Genomic DNA, 19,669 nt, shown 5'->3' on the forward strand with positions numbered 1-19,669 from the left:
CAAATGATCCTATATATTCACTCTTTGTAGTAACTCCAAAATTAACTGATGAAAACAGTACTAAGACTAAAAAGTACCACATGAGATGCTGTCAGTGAAAGCTGCAGCCGTTTTATTGATAAAGGTAAAGATAAAAGTCTAACATCCAGGTGACTGGTCTCACTATACAGGAGCATAAACAGTAACTCAGCAGAAAGCTGCTGATCTCAGACCTCCACAGCCTCTGCTTTTAACATTGACTGTAGTCAGCTGCATGAAAAGGACATGATTTGGAACGTCAAAGGTCTTTACTTGTATATTGAACTAAAAACTTTCACACTGTGTTTTGCTAACAGTGTGTTATTTATCATAAATTAAGAGCCATTCATAAAAGAGTAACCAGAGACGATCATATGTATTTTAAATTTTATATTTTAATATCTTTCTACTGTCTAGGTCCTCTGTGCTTTATCTGAGGATGATGTGCACTACTGCTAACATTACACAAGGCAAAGGTTGCCATCACATGGTTAAACCCAGCACTTCATAAACAATGTTCTGTGATGGGTCTACGATGGAGATCTGAAGAAGATATCCCTCTGAGGGAGCTGCTAGTGAAGATAATGAGTCCTGCTTCATTCCTCCTGATGTTTCTGAAATTATGTCTCTCTCAGTGGGACAACCGAAAATCTGGCATAGGACAGCAGTGATGAAAGAAAGGGAGAAAGTTTCCGGAAACTTCTGGCTCCACAACACCTAGCTTGGTCCTGATGGTCTCCTTCACTCATTTTCCCCAGGTGAAATGTGTCTGTGAGTAATAAGGTGAACTCTGGATCCTGGTATTAAATCAAAAGAACAAATTACACTTCTATAAACCTTCCGCTGCTGTGTTTTTAAATCTAACGTTTTATTTTAAAGTTTCCATGTTACCAGACTGCAGAGTGCTCTGTGAGTGCTATGGATCTAAAACTGTTTAAATCTTCATTTTTATATCATCCTCAGTCTTACGTTAAAATCTCAAAGGACAATATTTAAAAATCGAAGTAGTGCCGTATCGTGCAAACCAAGTCTATGAAAGTAACATAGGCGTGTAGCATCAATAGCTAGCTAGCAACAAGCCTCTAACACAGTGCATACACTAAAGGCTAATCTAGCTAACACATTAACAATAGGAGCTACAGAGTGATGTCAGATGTTGTAGAACTATAAGATGTTAAGCTGTGTCTTTTTTAAATTATAGCAACATGGTTGTATTCACCTTCATTTAACGAACCATCAGTCGCGGTAAACCCATCAGCAGATATCCTCAAAATTGGAGCAGCTGGGCTATATAAAAAGTGTAGGTGGGTTTGTTCGCGGTTACGTCCAGCAGGTGTGTGGGTGGGAGTGTGACGCAGCAACTCCACTTCAAGTCACTACTGTTCATACTTGGGCTCCAAAAGTGCAATATGGCAGCCCCCACAAAAAGGTAATATTGACTTCATTTTGAGAGGAATTGGAGCCACGTTGTCCGTCTAAATGCTCCACATCTGTAATCATTACCGCAACAATATTACTACAAATGCATAAGTGAGCAAATAAGGGAAGGAGATATGCACCTACCTTTATTGTTACATGGGCTGTTGAAGCTAGCTTGCCCATGGGTCTTGAGGTGACTTGTGATGTAGGCGGCACTTAGCATTTTGCCACAGATGTTGCAGGTCACTTTGCCTTCATGTCTGATCATGTGAGATCGCAGGCGGTCTTTGGTAGCAAAAGCAGACGTACAAGCCTGAGAAAAATGAGAAATCAGGAAATCAATTTTTCTTTTTCAAATTGTATTGTAGTTTCACTTCATTAACAAAACACTTTGCAAAAAGGACACTCTAGATAACTAGTGCAGCCTGTGCTGCATTGGTTGCTATTTTCTGTGATCAACCTCAAGATTGTTCATGTTAGTTTCATGAGCAGCATGACTGATCAGAAATGTGTTTTGCCAAAAACCATGGACTACCAGCCACTACATTTCAGAAAATGCATATTTGAAGCACAGAGAACTCAGTTATTATAATATAGAAAATAACCATAAGACATGATAGAAACTGTTAATTTCCATTTGTGAGTGGCAGCTTATCTCTAAACAAAACTGCCCTTTATTGGCCTGTGATGAAGACATATGACCAAAATGTAAACTTAAAATAAACATGAAAGCAAGAGACCCAGTCACGACTCTTACCGTTACTTGGCACTTAAATGGCCTCTCTGAGGAATGGACGTGCTTGACATGACAGCTTAGATGATCAGGTCTGAAAGGTGAGATATATACATACCAATTTAAGGCTGGGTAATGTGGTAGTTACAGTAACTGAAAAATCCAGGCTAAGTTTTAACACAAGAATCCCTTATACTCCCTTATATTAGATTTCCCTTTATATAAAACCCAAATAACACAAAACAGATCACAAAAACAATTCCAAACATTATTTTGCTTGTCAGGAGGCCAGAAATATAGATGCATGGTTTTCTATGAAGAAGATAACACAAACTTAATATCCATCTTGGACGTATCACCTAATTTTATTGAGAAGTTTTATCATTTGATTAAAATCAGCAAAATAAGTAAAATACTCACACAATGAAATATTATGTAATTTAGGATTGAGAAATGCTACACTGCATAAATGGGTACATACTGTTAGTGTTACAGGCCATTTATAACTTCTGACAGCAGTGTCAGAGAACCTCAGAGCTGAGCTTATGAAGTCATCACACTAGTTTTGGTCAGTTTTCGTTTTTAAACCACAATTAAACTAATTAAACCACATTTATTTTTAAGCTCACTCTAACTAGTAGGTTAAACAAACAAACAAACAAACAAACAAACAAAGCTTGTGATGTTTTCTGACAACATCTTGCAAGGCTGAGATTAGGGCTGCAACAATTCATTGAATTAGAATAACTATTATAAAACCTCCTCGACACAAATTTTTTGCTTTCATGCTTCATTTAAAACATGGCTCAGTAGCACTCAGTTGTTACCAAGTAAATTCAAGTGTTTCACCCACATTTGCAACTAAAAATATACCTGCAATAAAAAATATTTAAGAGCAGGCATGTGAATAAAAAGCATGACAACATTAAGCCCACGCAGCCCCAGTATTTCAAAGAAAAGACTGATAACACAACAGCTGATGATGTTGTTATTGTTTCATGTGGAGTCGGTCTGCACACAGCGAAGAGCAAAGAGGTGAAGCCATTATAGACATGGTGACCTTGGATAGAGTGAAAGAAAACGTTTTTTCCAGCGTCATCCGTTCCTAACAAGGACAGCATCCTCTCCATAAGCTCGAGAGCAGTACCATCACCCAGGCCTGAGAGAGAGCATTGGCGTTTGTAGGGTTACTAAAGTTGGGCTAACTGGTATATAATGATGTGCTACACAGCTATGGTTAACATAATATAAACAGTGAAGCTGGAGGATGAACGCTAACTTTTTTCCACACGATAAAGATTAACGTGAGGGTTTTCTGATGGTTAGGGACAAATGTAATCGCATGGCAGGATGCTGTAAACGAACCAAACTTCAGTGAGGAGAACAATACTGCTGCATGGGCTGGGCTGTAGTTACATTGTAAGGTTTTAAAAACTGAGCTTTAAAATGAATAATGATGATAAAAACCGAGAGAGGCCGACAGTGATCAATGACTTTTTTTTTTTTTTTTTTTTTTTTTTTTAAAGGGGCTTGTTCAGATTAGATACAACAAAATATAAAGCATTAAAACATGTTAAAAACACAACAGTCTTATTAAGTGTAGAGTAGTTTGGGCCCGGAAGCAGGTTACATCAGGTCATCACTTAAAGATTAGATATCCCACCTCAAGTGCAGTACAGTAGTTATTATCATCACTTGACACATCCTGTTTATGACAGTTAAAATAAATAACATTCATATAAGAAATACAATTGTCTGTGTAAACTGTATGTGGTGTTAAATAGGCCTATACTACTGTACTTTAATGTTGGTCATAAGGGTGGTACTTGAAGAGCCATATACAGTGGAACCCCGACTTACGAAATTAATTCGTTCCAGAGGGTCTTTCGTAAGTCAAAATTTTCGTAAGTCAAAGCACCTTTTTCCATCGCCTTTAAAGTGAGGTGATGCTGGCTGAAGACGAAGTTCTTGGTGGAGGCTGAAGAAAGCATACGTATGCATGCATACATACATACATACACGTACATAACATTATGAAATTTAATTCTAAACATTAAAACTAAAACTTACATTTACGTTAATTAATGTACGTATGTACACTGTGCAATGATTTTTAACATTTTTTTAAACTCGCTCATATTTATGCCTTATGCCGGCCCCATTATGAATGAACGATAGGCTAATTGCAAACGAAAAGCACACGAAATAGCGCACTGCAACAATACGTCCTTCACGTGGAACAGCGAAATGCATTTCGCAAACGGATTTCGTTACACAGGCATTTTGTCGTACCACGGGCAAAAATATTGCTGTTCAGTGCCTTCGTAACTTGAATTTTTCGTTAAATGGGGTCTTCGTAAGCCGGGGTTCCACTGTATTTTATGAGGTGGTACTCATTGTGAGAAGTTTGAGAACCACTGGGCTATGAATTATTTTGTACTGGGATGGTACAAGCTGAAGCTGGATGTGAAGGCGCGCCACATATCTTGCAGGAGAGTGCTAAACAGTCTGCAAATACCCATTGTGTCCTGGTTGAACTGCCAAAGGCAAGCAGCAACTTCAGTGGTAAACTGGACGTGGTATTGACAGAAGCCAATATCACCAAACTGTAGAGCCATATAGTTACTCTTTCTTTGAGAGGGTAAAACAGAGGAGAGAACATCTTTATGAAGACGGAATGTGTAAGCAAACTTGCTTTGGTGTTATCTTTGTCCACATGTGTCAACAGTCTGGCTGACAGTTTCACGAATGACATCCAGTTCGCTTTCTTAGGCTACGTCCACACTAATGCGTTTTCATTTGAAAACGCATCGTTTTCTCTCCGTTTTGGCCTCCCGTCCACACTGAGACGGCGTTTTCCCCAAGGAAAAATGCAGCGTTTTGAAAACGCTCTCGAAAACGCATACATTTCAAAACGGAGCTGTTCCGTCACAGTATGGACACTCGAAAACGCAGACTCTCTAAAACGATGACGCATTTCAGTCATGTGATGCAGTCATATGACTAATTAAACAAAGATAGCGGAGTGCATTATACAGCAGTTGTTTTGATTGCTCTCAATTTTGACAGCCCTAAAAAGATTAATATCAGTTTGTACATGCTCCAGATAGCTTTTCTTCAAATTCTTTAATTCTCACTCGCTTTTGCGCATGCGCAGGACTGGAACGTAAGCGTTTTCAGCTGTTTCAATGTGGACACACAACTCTGTGAAAACGACTGAAAACGCTAGTGTGGACGTGGAGCGTTTTCAGACAAAAACGCTGCTTTCAAATCTATCCGGGCTAGTGTGGATGTAGCCTTAGTACTCCCTCAAATCTCAACAGCTGACATTGAAGCCAAACAGCGTGTTGCCCCTGTCAGCCAGCATGTCATAGCTCAGGTTGACTGAGGACAGTCACCAACTGAGGGAAGAACTTTCCAAATAAGGTCACTGCCATCAGGTCTAATATCGCCCCACTGTGTTCTCAGTATCATGCTTACAATTTGCTTTCCTCTGATACTTGGTCCTTCTTTGCTCCTGTTACATTACAGGAAATCAGGGCTCTGCTTGGCCATTTGAAACCAACTTCAAGCCCTCTTGTTGTCCTACCTGCTTCATTTTTCATTAGTGTCTTTGACAATTGGCCCCTGTTTAGTGGAAATGATGAATACTTCTCTTCATACTGGCTTACTTCCCAGCTTCTTTAAACATGCTATTGTTGAGCCAATATTAAAGAAACCTCATTTGGATCAGTCTCCAAACAGTTACAGGCCAATATCCAAACTGCTTTTTGTGTTAAAATTGTTGGGGAAAAAAACAGTAGCAAAACAACTATTTCTTGGAGAAAAATAATGTTATGGACATTTTTCAGTCTGGTTTTAGCAAACTGCACTCCACTGAAATGGCTTTACTTTAAGTGTCTAGTGACATCTTGATGGCTGCAGACTGGAGAGTACACAGTTCTGGTTCTGTTGGACCTAGCCTCTGCCTTTGATACCATTGATCACAGTATTATGATTAAAAGGCTCAAGGACTGTTTGAGATTACTGGTTTTGTTTTAAAATAGTTTATGTCATATGTTTATCTGAGAGATCTTTTGCCGTTTTTGTGAATCAAGTGACGTCTGAAACTACAGTTTTGCCTTGTGGGGTACCTCAGGGATCTGTCTTGGATCTGATTCTCTTTTTGCTCAATATTTTGCCCCCAGGCCAAATCATTAGGCATTACAATAATAATTCCCATTATCTCTATGCTGATGACATCCAGTTATACTTTTCTTTCAAAGTCTCTTTAGTTTTGTACAATTGTCTAGTTTAAGTAATTGTCTGACAGATATCAAGCAGTGGTTAAAAGAATAACTTCCTCCATTTAAATTGTGATAAAAAAGAACTTTGATTATTGCTCATGACCATATGATTTCAGAAATTAGGCAGCATATCAGCTGCTTAATCGAGCATCAGGAACCTCAGTGTCATATTCGACAGTTCAATGTTGCTAGAGCATCACTCCAAATGACTGGTTCAGAACTGTTTTTATCATCTAAGGACTGTTTCAAAACTCAAGAGTACTGGTGTCAAAGACTGAACTTGAGATGATTCTTCATGCTTTTATTTTTGTCTGTTTGAATTATAGTAACAGTTTCTTTACTTGTTTCAATAAATCAGCTTTGGATTGTCTTCAGACTGTGCAGAATGCTGTGGCAAGACTTAAGTGGCACAAACAGAAGATCACATATCACTCCAGTTTTGGCTTCTCTTCATTGGATGCCAGTAAATTTTAGGTTTCACTTTAAATTTTTGGTTTTATCTTTTAGGCCCCTACATAGACAAGCTCCCCAGTATATCTCTGACCTGCTGAAACCTTATTTCCAATGCTCTAATGTCATGGTGTGAGAAGCTGCTGGTGGCCCCACGTACTCAATTTAAAACTCGTTCAGCCAGTGACACAAAGTTTGTGGAGTTCTCTTCCACTGTTTTTACAGTGTACAGACTCCATTGTCTCTTTTAAAAAGCAGCTAAATAAATTTTTATTTAGACAAGCTTTGAATTTATTCATTGTTTTTCTGTTTTTACATTGTTATATGTTGTATATTCATTTGTTACTTTATTGCGAAGAGATTGTGATTTTTTTTTCCTTTTTTAATCTGTGAAAAGCGTTATATAAATAAATCTTGCTTACTTACTTCCCGATCTGCATTTTAGGACTATCCGGATGCTAGTTTGTACTGATGCACTGGAACCTGAACATGTGGACATGTTCAGTGAGGAGTCCAGATTCTGACGACGGCAGTTGGATTGTTGGGAAAATTTAGGTGAAGATGTGGAAAATGGTGGGTAACAATGTGTGAGACAGTATCTCCCTGGAAAAACGGGGCTGGAGCACCGCAGAGAGATATCAAGATGAGATTCTGCAACTAATGGCAATCTCATTAGTTGCAGAATCTGAACTACAGTCCAGATCAAAAGTTTAAGACCACTTGAAAAATGGCAAAAAAAATCAACCAAACAAACAAAAACAAAAAACATATTTTGTACAGTTAGATCTTAACAAGGTTCTAGGTAGAGCTTAATCATGCAGCATGAAGAAATGGGAGTGAGACAAAACAGCATGAAATTTATTGTAAACAATGCTTAAACTGAAACAGGCTGTTTTACAGCTGACCAAAAGTTTAGGACCACATGCCTTTAAAAGGCAAAATCTGTGCAAAAATGTAGATTCATTATCATTTTTTATTAGGTAGTCACACTGTCATGAGATTCTGATGGCAAAGGCAAAAAACCTTTCCCTTTTTAAACGTGGTCGGGTTGTTGAACTGCATAAGCAGGGTCTCTCGCGGTGCGCTATCACTGCTGAGGTGGGACGCAGCAAGACAGTCATTTGAAATTTCTTAAATGGTTCTGAGCGTTATGGAACAAAAAAGTCAAATGACACACAAAAAAATAAAAATAAAAAATAAAGATTTCACCAGCCAGACGATCCAACTGGCTGTCCATCAAGACACTGAATGATCCTCGACCCAAATTAAGGCCATTACTGGTGCCGACTGCAGTCTCATAACCATCAGACGGCATCTGAGGAAGGGCTTCAAAAACAGAAAACGTCTTCAAAGGCCTTGTCTCCTTGAACGCCACAGAAGTGCCCGTGTGGACTTTGCAAGGGAGCACCAAGACACTGAACACATTTCACAGATCACATTAACTCGTCTGACCGACACATCAAATTCACCAAGAAGGATATGAAAAGTGGCAGGCTAGCCTTCTTAGACTGTGAGATTTCCATCAGTAATGGGGGACATCTAAAAGCTGATGTGTACCGTAAACCTACGCATACAGATCAGTATTTAAAGGTTCGACTCTCATCATCCACTGGAGCATAAACTGGGTGCCATCAGGACGCTACAACACAGAGCGAACACCATCCCCACTGACACAGCGGCCAGGGAAGCAGAAGAACATCACATCAAGAAGGCCCTGAGTAGGGCAGGAGGGCAGGTAGCTCCATGCCCTCCTGGGTTTTAAATGCACCTTAGAACACACATGCATCAACATTACATATGAGGGGGTGGAGGGAGGTTTGGAGTCTTCACACACCCCCATTCTCTGTTGCCTGTTGGGGGGGAGGAGGAGTTGGCCGTCCGATCGGGGTCCGGAATGGGGGGCCTCCCTGCTGCTGCGGAGTCGGGGTGGTCTTCTTCTCTCCACCCCAGGGAAGAGGGTAACACCACCTGGGTCTGGGTGCAGTTTCCCCCTCCAGGGGCAAGGGTACCTAGACCCGGTTCTTAGAGTACGCTTGGGGAGTGTGATTGTGTGTACAGCGTCTCTTTATGTCTGTCTCCACGTTGGTTGAGTGTGGAGTAATTGCCTATGAGAGCATGAGGGTGGGAATGGATGTTTGTATTTGAGTGTGCCTGTATGTCTGTGTCTATATGTCAGGTTGGGTATCAGACGCCACCTCTCTGGGGACATCTCAGGCCCTCCAAGGTTTGGAGGCCTATCTCCCCCCACCACTTCCCCTGCCAGTGGCAGACGCCCTCAGACATCGATGCGTTGGTGGTGCTTTGTGTCCGGGGGTGGGCGTCCGGGTACACACCGGCTCACTCCTTGGTGGCTGCCTATCCGGGCCTGGAACCTGGGGCTCGCTCGGGCCACTTCGGGGGTGGGGTGCCCTCGGCCTCTCGGCCTGGGGCTCGGTCACTCAGGCACAGCTGGCTGCCGGCGGAGCTCACGGGCACGTCACTGCAACCCCCCCTGGCTTCTGCTCCGCGGCTGCTGAGTGATCCCTCATCTGGGACTCTCCTCAGCTCTTTCTGGGACAGTGGCGCGGCTGCCCCTCTGTTGGTCTTCCTTGGTCTCTTGTGTTCTGGGGGCCTCTGGATGTCTGGAGTTTTGATCTCCTCCATACCTGCTTCATGCCCTGGAGGATGGGACTGTGGCCCCCCACACCCTCTAGCAGATCATTACATTAAGGAACCTTTTAAATACAAGCGCGCTCACGCTCACAGGTGTACACACAGGTGATCACACACACAAACTACACCCTTTTTGGCTCCTACCTCAAAGCACACTGTGCGCTGTCGATCTTACGTGCTGCACAATAATGTTTAATATTAAGTATGTAGTGTTATATTCCCATATATCATTGTGATGTTGTTTATTCTATTACTCTCGTTTTCTTCTGCTTGTTTTCTTTTTTCTTTCTCAACAGGTGATCCAGGTGATCGATATATGTATTTTTTGTCTGCTTATTTTGTTGGTTTTTGTTTTTTGCCCTTTATCCTCGTCCCTCTTCTCCGCTGTTTTTTTTTTGTTTTGTTTTGTTTTTTCCCCCCTCTTTCTTTCTCCCTTTTCTTTTCCCCTGTCCCGTATCTAGCAAGTAAAAAAAATAAAATAAAATAAAATAAAATAAAATAAACAATAAAAGGTAAATCAAATGGACCATTACGGCAAGGCTGGGATGGTCCATTTGGTAAAGTAAATCCGTTGGGCATCTTTCTTCGCCTTTAGACAATAATTCTGATGGCAAAAGAACCAAACGGGACAGGTTTAAAAAAAAAAAAAAAAAAAAAAAAAAAGAAGGCCCTGAGTAAACGTGGTTATCCCAGCTGGACTTTTGTCAAAGCTGGGAAGGCACCAAAAGAAAGCTCCAGCTGATCCAAGAGAGAAGGTCAACCAGCGCCTAAGCGAAAACCTATAGTATGTACGTGTCAGGAGTATCAGAACAGTTGAGACGCATTTTTTCTAAACACCGCGTCTCTGTGGCTTTTAAACCCCAAAACACGCTGCGCCAAAAATTGGTCCACCCCGAGGATCGGGTCCCCCGACACAAACAGAGTAACATACACAGAACAGCTATCTCGTCAGGCCAGGACTCTGCAGTCTATTTACACCTACAGGCCAGTGGACACTCTTTCAATGATGAGGATGTACACATCCTGGACAAGGAGGAATGCTGGTTTAAGCGTGGAGTCAAGGAGGCCAGTTATGTGAAAAGGGAAAGACCATCTCTGAATTGAGGGGGGGCCTAAGGGTACATTTTTCGCCATCTTACAATGCTGTGATTGCAGCCATTCCCCAACTCTCTGTGAATGGTACTCATGGCAATTGATTGGTCTTTGATCAGTGGGCATAATTATGATGAACTGACCTCCGAGCCCAGTGTACTTTCAGTGGTGCTAGTTTCAGTCATTATGCAAATGTACTGTTTTTTTAAGATTGGGGAAACTTGCAGTCAGCTGAGACTGAAGAAGTCACTTGGATGAGTGACGAAACATTTCTTCCACTGAAAACGCTACATCCAGATGAACAGAATCAACTTTTGGAGATTTATTCTTTGATGAGGAATTTTTTTTTTTAAACGGCCGCTGGCTATGTCCGCTGGGTTTTTCAACAGGACGACACTACAGTACACAATGCCCGCAAGACAAGGGACTTCTTCCAGGAGAATACCATCACTCTTTTGGACCATCCTGCGTGTTCCCCTGATCTAAATCCAATTGAGAACCTTAGGAGATAGATGGCAAGGGAAGTTTACAAAAATGGACAACAGTTCCAGACAGTAGATGCCCTTCGTGCAGCTGTCTTCACCACTTGGAGAAATGTTTCCACTCACCTCATGGAAACGCTTGCATCAAGCATGCCACAATGAATTTTTGAAGTGATCAACAATAAGGTTGGAGCTACTCATTACTGAGTTCATGTTTGAAAGTCTAATTTCTGTGGGTTTTTTTGGGTGGGGGGGGTTGTTACTGTTTTTTTTTGGAGGTGTGGTCCTAAACTTTTGATCAGCTGTTTCAGTTTCAGTCTTGTTTTCAATAAATTGCATGCTCCAAAAAATGTTTTGTCTGACTCCCATTTCTTCTTGTTGCATGTTGGAGCTCAACTTGGAACTAGAGCAGGGCGATATGGCCAAAAATATTTATCACGATATATATTTTAAAATTTGCGATAACGATATAATTGATGCGAGACAAAATACAACTCCACAACTTTACTAGTGCAAAAAAACCCCCATTCATTTATTTTCACTTAAACAAGCAGCGGTTTTTATGTGCATTAAAGCTATATAAAAATGTAACAGTGCAAATGCAAATTCCTTGCTGAAAGTTTAACCAAAAGGCATTTCCAGTAGAAATGGGCTGACATATCCTGAGCATAACCATGTATAATATCCACTGAAGTTAAAAAGAGGTGCTTTGCAACATTAAACTGCAGTGTGCCAAATAAAAAAGTCAAATACGTATTTTTCGGACCATAAGGTGCACGGGATTATAAGGCACATTAAGCGAAACAAAGCAGTCAGATCAATCAAACTTTATTCAACTCATTCTTCTTGCTTCCTCCACTTCTGTACCATTGATTCATTAATGCTGTATTCTATCACAGCTGCTCTATTCCCATGTTGTTGCAGTATATTAATGACTAACCTCGTATTGTGGATGGATTATCTCAGTTGTTCTTCTAACTGAAGTTTGGTCCGTTTACAGCATCCTGCCATGAGATTGCATTTGTCTCTAACCATCAGGGACCTTCACGTTAACTTTTATCGAGTGGAAAAGTGTTAGCGTTCATCCTCCAACTTCACTGTGTTTGTTATGCTAACATAGCTGTGTCACTAGCGATCACGTAGCACATCATTATATACCACCTTGCCCAACTTCAGTAACCCTACAAACGTCACTGCTGTTTAGTTTCCTGTCTTCAATTATGTTGTCAGTGATAGCAGAGCAGTACGTTTGAATTTTTTTTTTTTTAGAAATCTCTCAGTCAGAACATGCTATATCATGCTTAGGTAACTAGCGAAACTAGCGAGCTAACTTCCGGTAACTTCCTGCTAACTTCTAACTCCGTTAAATGTAATAAATTCTGTTTTAAACTTCATAGTTACACCTGGTAAAGCAGCAATGCTGATCATTTTATTAAAGATGAAAGAATTTAGACAGTTTTTAACTCTCAGTGATGCTGCAGTGACTTCGTTTGACTTTGGGACCTGAAGTGGACGGAGTTTAGGACCCAGATTACTCCCAGATTGACGAGCACCTTAGTCTGACAAATACGGCAATAACGACGGCCCGCTTGCATGTTCTACAAAAAAAAAAAAAAAAAAAAAAAGTGCTTTGGTGGGTATCTGACGGACAAACACCAAACCACTTCCACATCACTGAAGTGGCACCATTTTTACAAACCAATTCTGGTTCATCCGTTTCACTCAACGATCCGCTTTCTCCCTTCTCATTCTCCATTGCCACCATGCTTTTTCGGTCATGTGCGTATGAAAACAAAGGCACTGCGCATGCGCGTTTTACCCATATTCTATCGCGATATTTCATTTTCTTATCGTTGCCTAACATTGTACCGGTATTACCGTGAACGGTATAATATGGCCCAGCCCTACTTGGAACCATGTTAAGATCCAACCACGCAAATTATTATTTTTTGGCCATTTTCAAGTAGTCTTAAACTGGTGATCAGGACTGTATATCCTCCAAGATGACAATGCTCGTCCACACAAAACAGGGCTTATCAGAGAATTTTGAGTTGGAGGGGCTGGAATAGCCTGCTTGCAGTGCTGACCTCAACCCCACTGAACACTTGTGGAATGAGCTTGGATGTGCTGTTCATACCAGAGTAACATACACAACAATGTTGACTGACTTGCGAAAAATTCTGGTTGAAGAATGAGATGCCATCCCCAAGCAGGAACTAAGCTGATGACAAGAATGAAGAGGTGGTGCCAGGCTGTTATGGATATTTAAGGTTCTTCCACATGCTTCTGACCTTCGTTTGTTAAATGAATAAATTGTTAAATTGCCAATATGTCTTTCTTTAGACTTCAATTATTCAATCCAAGAAATGACACCAAAGAAGAGTCCATAGCAGAATAGGTTGTTTAGCATTGGCAGTGGAGATCTGTTAATGTTTTTTTTTGTGCGCAACCCACATACTCAACTCTGCTTCTTAACCCACAAATGTATTTTCCTTACAAATGTGGCACCATTTAAGGGGAAATAAACATGCTTTTCTTGCCAAGAAGCATTGTCACAACTAAGAAATTATCAGCCATATACAAAATCTTACTTTCTGTGCCAAGTTTAGTTTGAGTCCTTACTGAGGAAACACCAAAGGCACAAGTGCTACACTGGCATCCAACATCTGTCAGCAAGATGTCTAGGTCTGGGCCTGGACCTTGCTGACTCCTGACCCCTGCAGAAGTGGTCGGGTTGACCTCTCCCCCTCCTCCCCCACCCACCACTGGAAGTTGCTTCCCTTCCTTGGGATGTAGGTACTTATTGGTTCGATGTGCCGGATGTCTTTGCATGGTTGTTGCCCTGCTCCCTTGGGGGTTGTAGTTTGGGGGTGGCTTGTAGTGATGGGAATTCCGGCTCTTTTTAGAGAACCGGCTCTTTCGGCTCCATTCACTAAAAAGAGCCCAGTCTTTCGGATCTCTTCAGGTTGTTTTGTTGCTTTGTTAATTAATTTATTATCAGCAACAATATAAAATTATGCACAAAATGAATTACTAATGTAAAAAATTGTTTTTTTATTTATATATGTTTATACATAAATATGCTTTTATTTATCCCTTTAAGACCTACCATAGAGCCAAGTCCGCCAGAGCTTATTTTTATGTTTTTACATGCTGTAGCGCCATTTTTGGGAGCATTTCAAGTTGCTAAACATCAATACAATTGTTATATCCCAAATGTTAATAATATGTATGCATTAAGTCTATAGTAACTACATAAAGTGCAATAAACTACAAAAAAATTAAAAATCGTTTTAGTTTTTTTTTTTTTTTTTTAAAAACATATATTTCTAGTTAGAGAAATTTAAGTGGTTTATCCCTCAAAACTGTAAATACAAAAAAGTTACAAAAAATAGTTTCCCACAACAGGAAATTTATTTTGAGTGTCTTCATAGTTTTATTTTTGAGACACACCAATTTTAATATACTGCAGGAAAATCGAAAATAAATATTATAATGTAAATTTGCAAAAAAAAAAAACAAAAACAAAAAACCCCAGCATGTGCATCAAAATAAACTATTTCTAAACTAAAAAACAAAATTTTCCGCGATAATTACATTTACATAACTTCAGGTTTTGGGCAGGCAATGGTGGACACGTGATAGTTCGTGCTGACGTCTATTCCAACGTAGGAAGTGTTATGAACAGCTGATTGGATCGGCAAAGCGTGTTTCTAGAATATTATGTTTTTGTTGCTGCAAATTCTTTTTTTAAAATTTTTGCAAGGCCATATGTGGAAGGAAACCATGACTTGGGACAAGGTGATGGCATGAAATGTAAGTACAACTCCTCCGGTTTCATATGCCAAAAAAATTATTGCGCTAGCTTATGTGGTTGCAGTTTTACAGGGATTTAAAAATAGTTACGCGAAATGAAGCGTGCCCGCTCTGACCGGTCACTCCACATAAAATGTAAAAAATAAATTATAAAATACAAAAAACAACTATTTACATTTCAACTTTTAACTATTTAAATTTTCAGCTTTTTCCCTTTTAAACAAATTTAAAGTGAAACAACACAAAACACTGCAAACCACAACACAATAAAATATAAATTAAAATATGCAAAACAAAAAGAAGATGGCCTGCATTTGTATAGCGCTTTACTTAGTCCCTAAGGACCCCAAAGCGCTTCACACTACATTCAGTCATTCACCCATTCACACACTGGTGATGGCAAGCTACATTGTAGCCACAGCTGCCCTGGGGCACACTGACAGAGGCGAGGCTGCCTGACACTGGCGCCACCGGGCCCTCTGACCACCACCAGTAGGCAAACATGGGGTTAGTATCTTGCCCAAGGATATTTGGCATGCAACCTGGAGCAGCCTGGGATCGAACCACCAACCTTCTGGTTAGTGGCTGACCTGCTCTGCCACCTGAGCTACAGCCACCCCCAAAACAAAAAGAAGATGCACGTTCTCTATTATATAGGCCTGGGATGATTTTTTGGAAGAGTGTTTTCCTGCTTGGAATTGCACACATAGGATTCCCTGCATGAATAAACTTTCTGAATCCTTTACCCTCCACAACTGAAAATAGTTGTGGATGATACAACTAGTTGTGGATTACTATACCTTTCTAATGTGATGATGTTGTCTCTTGTTGTTGCCCCTGGCTCTCTTTCTCTCTCTCTCCCACCTGCTCTGTTCCTCTGCTATTGGGAATGTAACTACTGCCCCTCCCCCCTCTGCTCACGGCAAATACAAGGCTCACGTGGGCGTGAAGCGAAAAAAAAAAAAAAAGTGAGAGAGAGAGGGTGAGAGAAAGAAAACAAACAAACAAACAAAAAACACCCTTCGTTCACTTCAAAAATCCGACTCTAGGAGCCGTTTCGTTTGCAACCGACACAAGACTAGTGGCTTAGGCCCCTTTTCTTTTTAGGTGCCACTTGTTTGAGAGAGAGAGAGAGAGAGAGAATTTTTTTCTTTTTTAAAAAAACAAAACAAACAAAAAAACAAACAAAAAAAAACACATGCAATAGTTGCTCTGCCCTCTTATTCTTTCATATTCCCCCCCATTTTTCTGTCCTCCTGTCAATGCTGGCATTGGCATATTACATATGCACTCATGAACAATGACAGAAATAAATACGTAAATGAAGAAAAGAGAAAAAAAGGAAAGAAAAAACAACAACAAAAAAAAAAAAAAAAAAAAAAAACAGTGTGTACCCTCAAGTGGACAAAACATTGCGACAGCAGCCTGTCTACAGCCTAAAACTGAAATATAAAGTTGAGGTGATTTTTTGGGGGGCTGGCTATTAGTGTGGGCCCTCAAAAACAGTGTAGTGTAACAATTATGATTCCTTATATTGTACAAATTTAGAAGAACTATAATAATAGAGAAATCAGATCCACATACCTGGAGAAGCCCTTCCCACAGACAGAACAGATGTAGGGCTTGTGAACTCCCCCATCATGGGAGCGGACATGGTATGTCATGCGATCCTTCCTTTTAAACCTCTGCTGACAGATGGGACATTCAAACGGCTTTTCGTCTGAGTGTGACAGCTTGTGGCGATTGAGGTGATACACATCTCTGAAGGCCTTACCACACATGTCACAACCATGGTTCTTTTTCACCGGCTTGGGAGGCTTTTTAGGGATGCTCTGTAGTTGTTGGTGTTGCATTGGGGTCATGCTGCTAGTGCCTGTGGATGCTGATGTTGTTGCTGTAGTCAGGACACCTGTGGCTACAGTAGTTATGTATGACGGATTTCCACTATTCTCACGTGGTACAGTGGATATGAGTGGCACCATGGTAGGAGCAGTCTGAGCCTTCTTAGGCCGTGACACCATCTTAATGCCAGTGTGGCAAGACTCGTGCCGCCGTAGATGGTAGCTGTCCCGGAAAGCTTTGTTGCAGTAGCCACAGATAAAGGGAGTCTTTGACTTAGGTTCCTTTTTAACCACAGCAACTGGAGCCACTTCACCACCTCCTCCAACAGCCCCAGTCACCACATTGTCTTTAAGAAGTTCTGTAGCACTGACAGGTGGTTTCTGGTCCAACGGGATTGGCAGCACTGGTTTCTGATCAGGTGGCTCTGTCCCAGAATTAAGAAGAGGCAACAGGCTGTTTCCAGCTACTTGGTGTTGGTGATGCAGAGCCTCATTGGCCTGCTGTAATAAAAAAATAAAACAAAATAAAATAAAAATCAAGAACAGGACCTTTGAAAATTATGTTAATAGAAACACATATCATCAAGGATTAGTAAAGTTAAGAAAGTACTGTGTATCTACTCTAATGGTCATGAGGATCACAGAAATGCTACAAATTAAGAAACATTAATAAATAGAATTTCATAAAATAAAAAAAATAATGATGACCACCAGTGCTACCCTATAGCCTCCTTGTAGACATACCTATCGGTATCAATTTCAAAATCCTACGCTGCCTTGTTCTCGAGTTATCACATTCACAAGATTTTCAGAAAATGTGACTTCTAACCTTAACTTTGAGGTCAAGGTCACCGGGATTCGAATTCATTCGAGACTTAGTAAATGCACCAATGGCAGGGGTGGGCAACTCCAGGCCTCGAGGGCCGGTGTCCTGCAGGTTTTAGATGCGTCCTTGATCCAACACATGAACTAATCATGTGATTCAGGTGTGTTGATCCAGGGTGATATTGATTTACTGGTTTTCACAGTAAAAGACTTTTTTACTACTACTACTACTACTACTACTACTACTACTGATTTTTAAGGTGACGTATTAATACAGTATGTGGGGAAAAAATAACAAAAACTAAAGCCATACATGTGCCACTGTACTGAAATAAAGGACACCAGGGGGTAATTTTAAATTGGGTTGGAGTTTTTTAAGAGTCAGGAAAGAGTTTGTGAAATTAAATGGTTGTTGCTCCTATGTATGGACACTGCTTGTGGTGTACCGCAGGGGTGAGTTTTAGGCCCCAAATTCTTAAACTTATACATTAATGACATTTGTAAAGTGTCCAAAGCGATAAAAATGGTACCGTTTACTGATGATACAAACATTTTCTGCTCTGGTGATTATCTGCAGCACTTATCGGATGAGATGACTAATGAAATAATTAAACTGAAGTTTTGGCTTGATTTAAAAAAATCATTAAACTTAAATGAAACTAAAACTAAATGTGTGTGTGCGGGTGTGTGGGCAGGAGCACGAGGCAGCCACTACACCTCAAGTCACTACTGCGCAGATTCTGGCTTCAAAAGTGCAACATGGCAGCTTCCACAAACAGGACATTTTGGCTTCATTTTTGTATAATGGGAAGAAGTGCAACCAAGTCGTCAATCTTTTCTACAGTCACTGGTACATATTTGCCACAGGTTTCAGGTTTTTCCAATTAGGTCATAGTACCTGGTACGAGGTACTAAAATAGTACCTACTCGAATGGGTGTTCCAAGCAATCTGAGCAGGTACTAAAATGTGATGTTGTCAGACTGCATGCCCTGCACTGGTGCGCCTAACTTTTTTTTCCCATAGGTGCACCCGAATTTTTCAACTGCATCGTTTAACACCGCAGCTTTACATGTACACTTTTTTTTTTTTTTTTTTTAAAACCCTGGAGAACCCATGGGGTCAGATCCGACCCCATTGGTTTTCTAGGGTTAAATTGCTGTCCATACAGTCAATATTGACTTGTATACGATTAACTAACAATCTTGTCAACAAAGTTCTTTATTTGGAGCACATTTCTACAAGAAAGATAAGTTACCATATTTTTTGGATCATAAGGCGCATTAAGCGAAACCAAACAGTCAGATAAGTCAAACTTTACTCAACTCATTCTTCTTGCTTCCTCCACTTCCGTACCATTGATTCATTAATGCTGAATTCTCTTGCAGCTGCTCTATTCCCATGTTCTAATGCGTGACTGATAGAGTTCGAAATCCGCTTTGTAAGCATGTCTCTTAAAAGGTGCCATTTTGGGGTCCTTACATACACACAATACAGTAATTAGAGCAGGGCGATATGGCCAAAAATATTTATCACTATATACATTTGAAAATTTGCGATAACGATATAACTGACGGTAGGGCTGGGCGATATGACCCAAAATTCATATCAATATTTTTTAGCTGGATGGCGATATAAGATATATATCTCGATATTTTTTTAAAGCCATAAAGTAAGAACAAAAAGAGAGTTCTTAGTCAAAGCTGTGTCCCAGATGTCACACAGGCACTTTTATTAACATACAGCAGATGTACATGAAAAAAAACTACTCAAAAATAAATTATGAGCATTTATTAAATAATAATGCTCCATAAATAAAAGAAAACTATGTTGTTTTTGTGCATAACAAAGAGCTCACAATTGTGCAGTCAAAATGTAAACTAAAAGACGCTGAGCATAATAACATAGACAGATTTCACAGCTGCTCTGTTCCCAACTTCTACTGCGTGACTGACAGCCTGGAGTTTGAAATCCGCTTCGTAACCATGTCTCTTAACAGGTGCCATTTATGGTCCTTATACACACACAATACGGTAATATTACGTTGAAGCACAGTA

The 19,669-nt window shown here is 40.3% G+C and overlaps 1 protein-coding gene across 3 annotated transcripts in view; it reads right to left on the bottom strand.

The window, feature by feature from the left end:
- LOC134640916 (vascular endothelial zinc finger 1-like) overlaps positions 1-19,669 on the bottom strand; it is a 44,473-nt gene that overhangs the window by 20,238 nt on the left and 4,566 nt on the right. For all 3 annotated transcript variants that reach the window (XM_063493009.1, XM_063493008.1, XM_063493007.1), the window contains exons 2-4: positions 16,533-17,290; positions 2,195-2,264; positions 1,582-1,750 (exon numbers count right to left, since the gene is read on the bottom strand). In XM_063493009.1, the coding sequence (XP_063349079.1) occupies positions 1,582-1,750; positions 2,195-2,264; positions 16,533-17,290 (997 nt within the window). The remainder of the gene's footprint in view (positions 1-1,581; positions 1,751-2,194; positions 2,265-16,532; positions 17,291-19,669) is intronic.

This window comes from Pelmatolapia mariae, linkage group LG14 (genome assembly GCF_036321145.2).
Source record: "Pelmatolapia mariae isolate MD_Pm_ZW linkage group LG14, Pm_UMD_F_2, whole genome shotgun sequence".
Taxonomy (NCBI): Eukaryota; Metazoa; Chordata; class Actinopteri; order Cichliformes; family Cichlidae; genus Pelmatolapia; species Pelmatolapia mariae.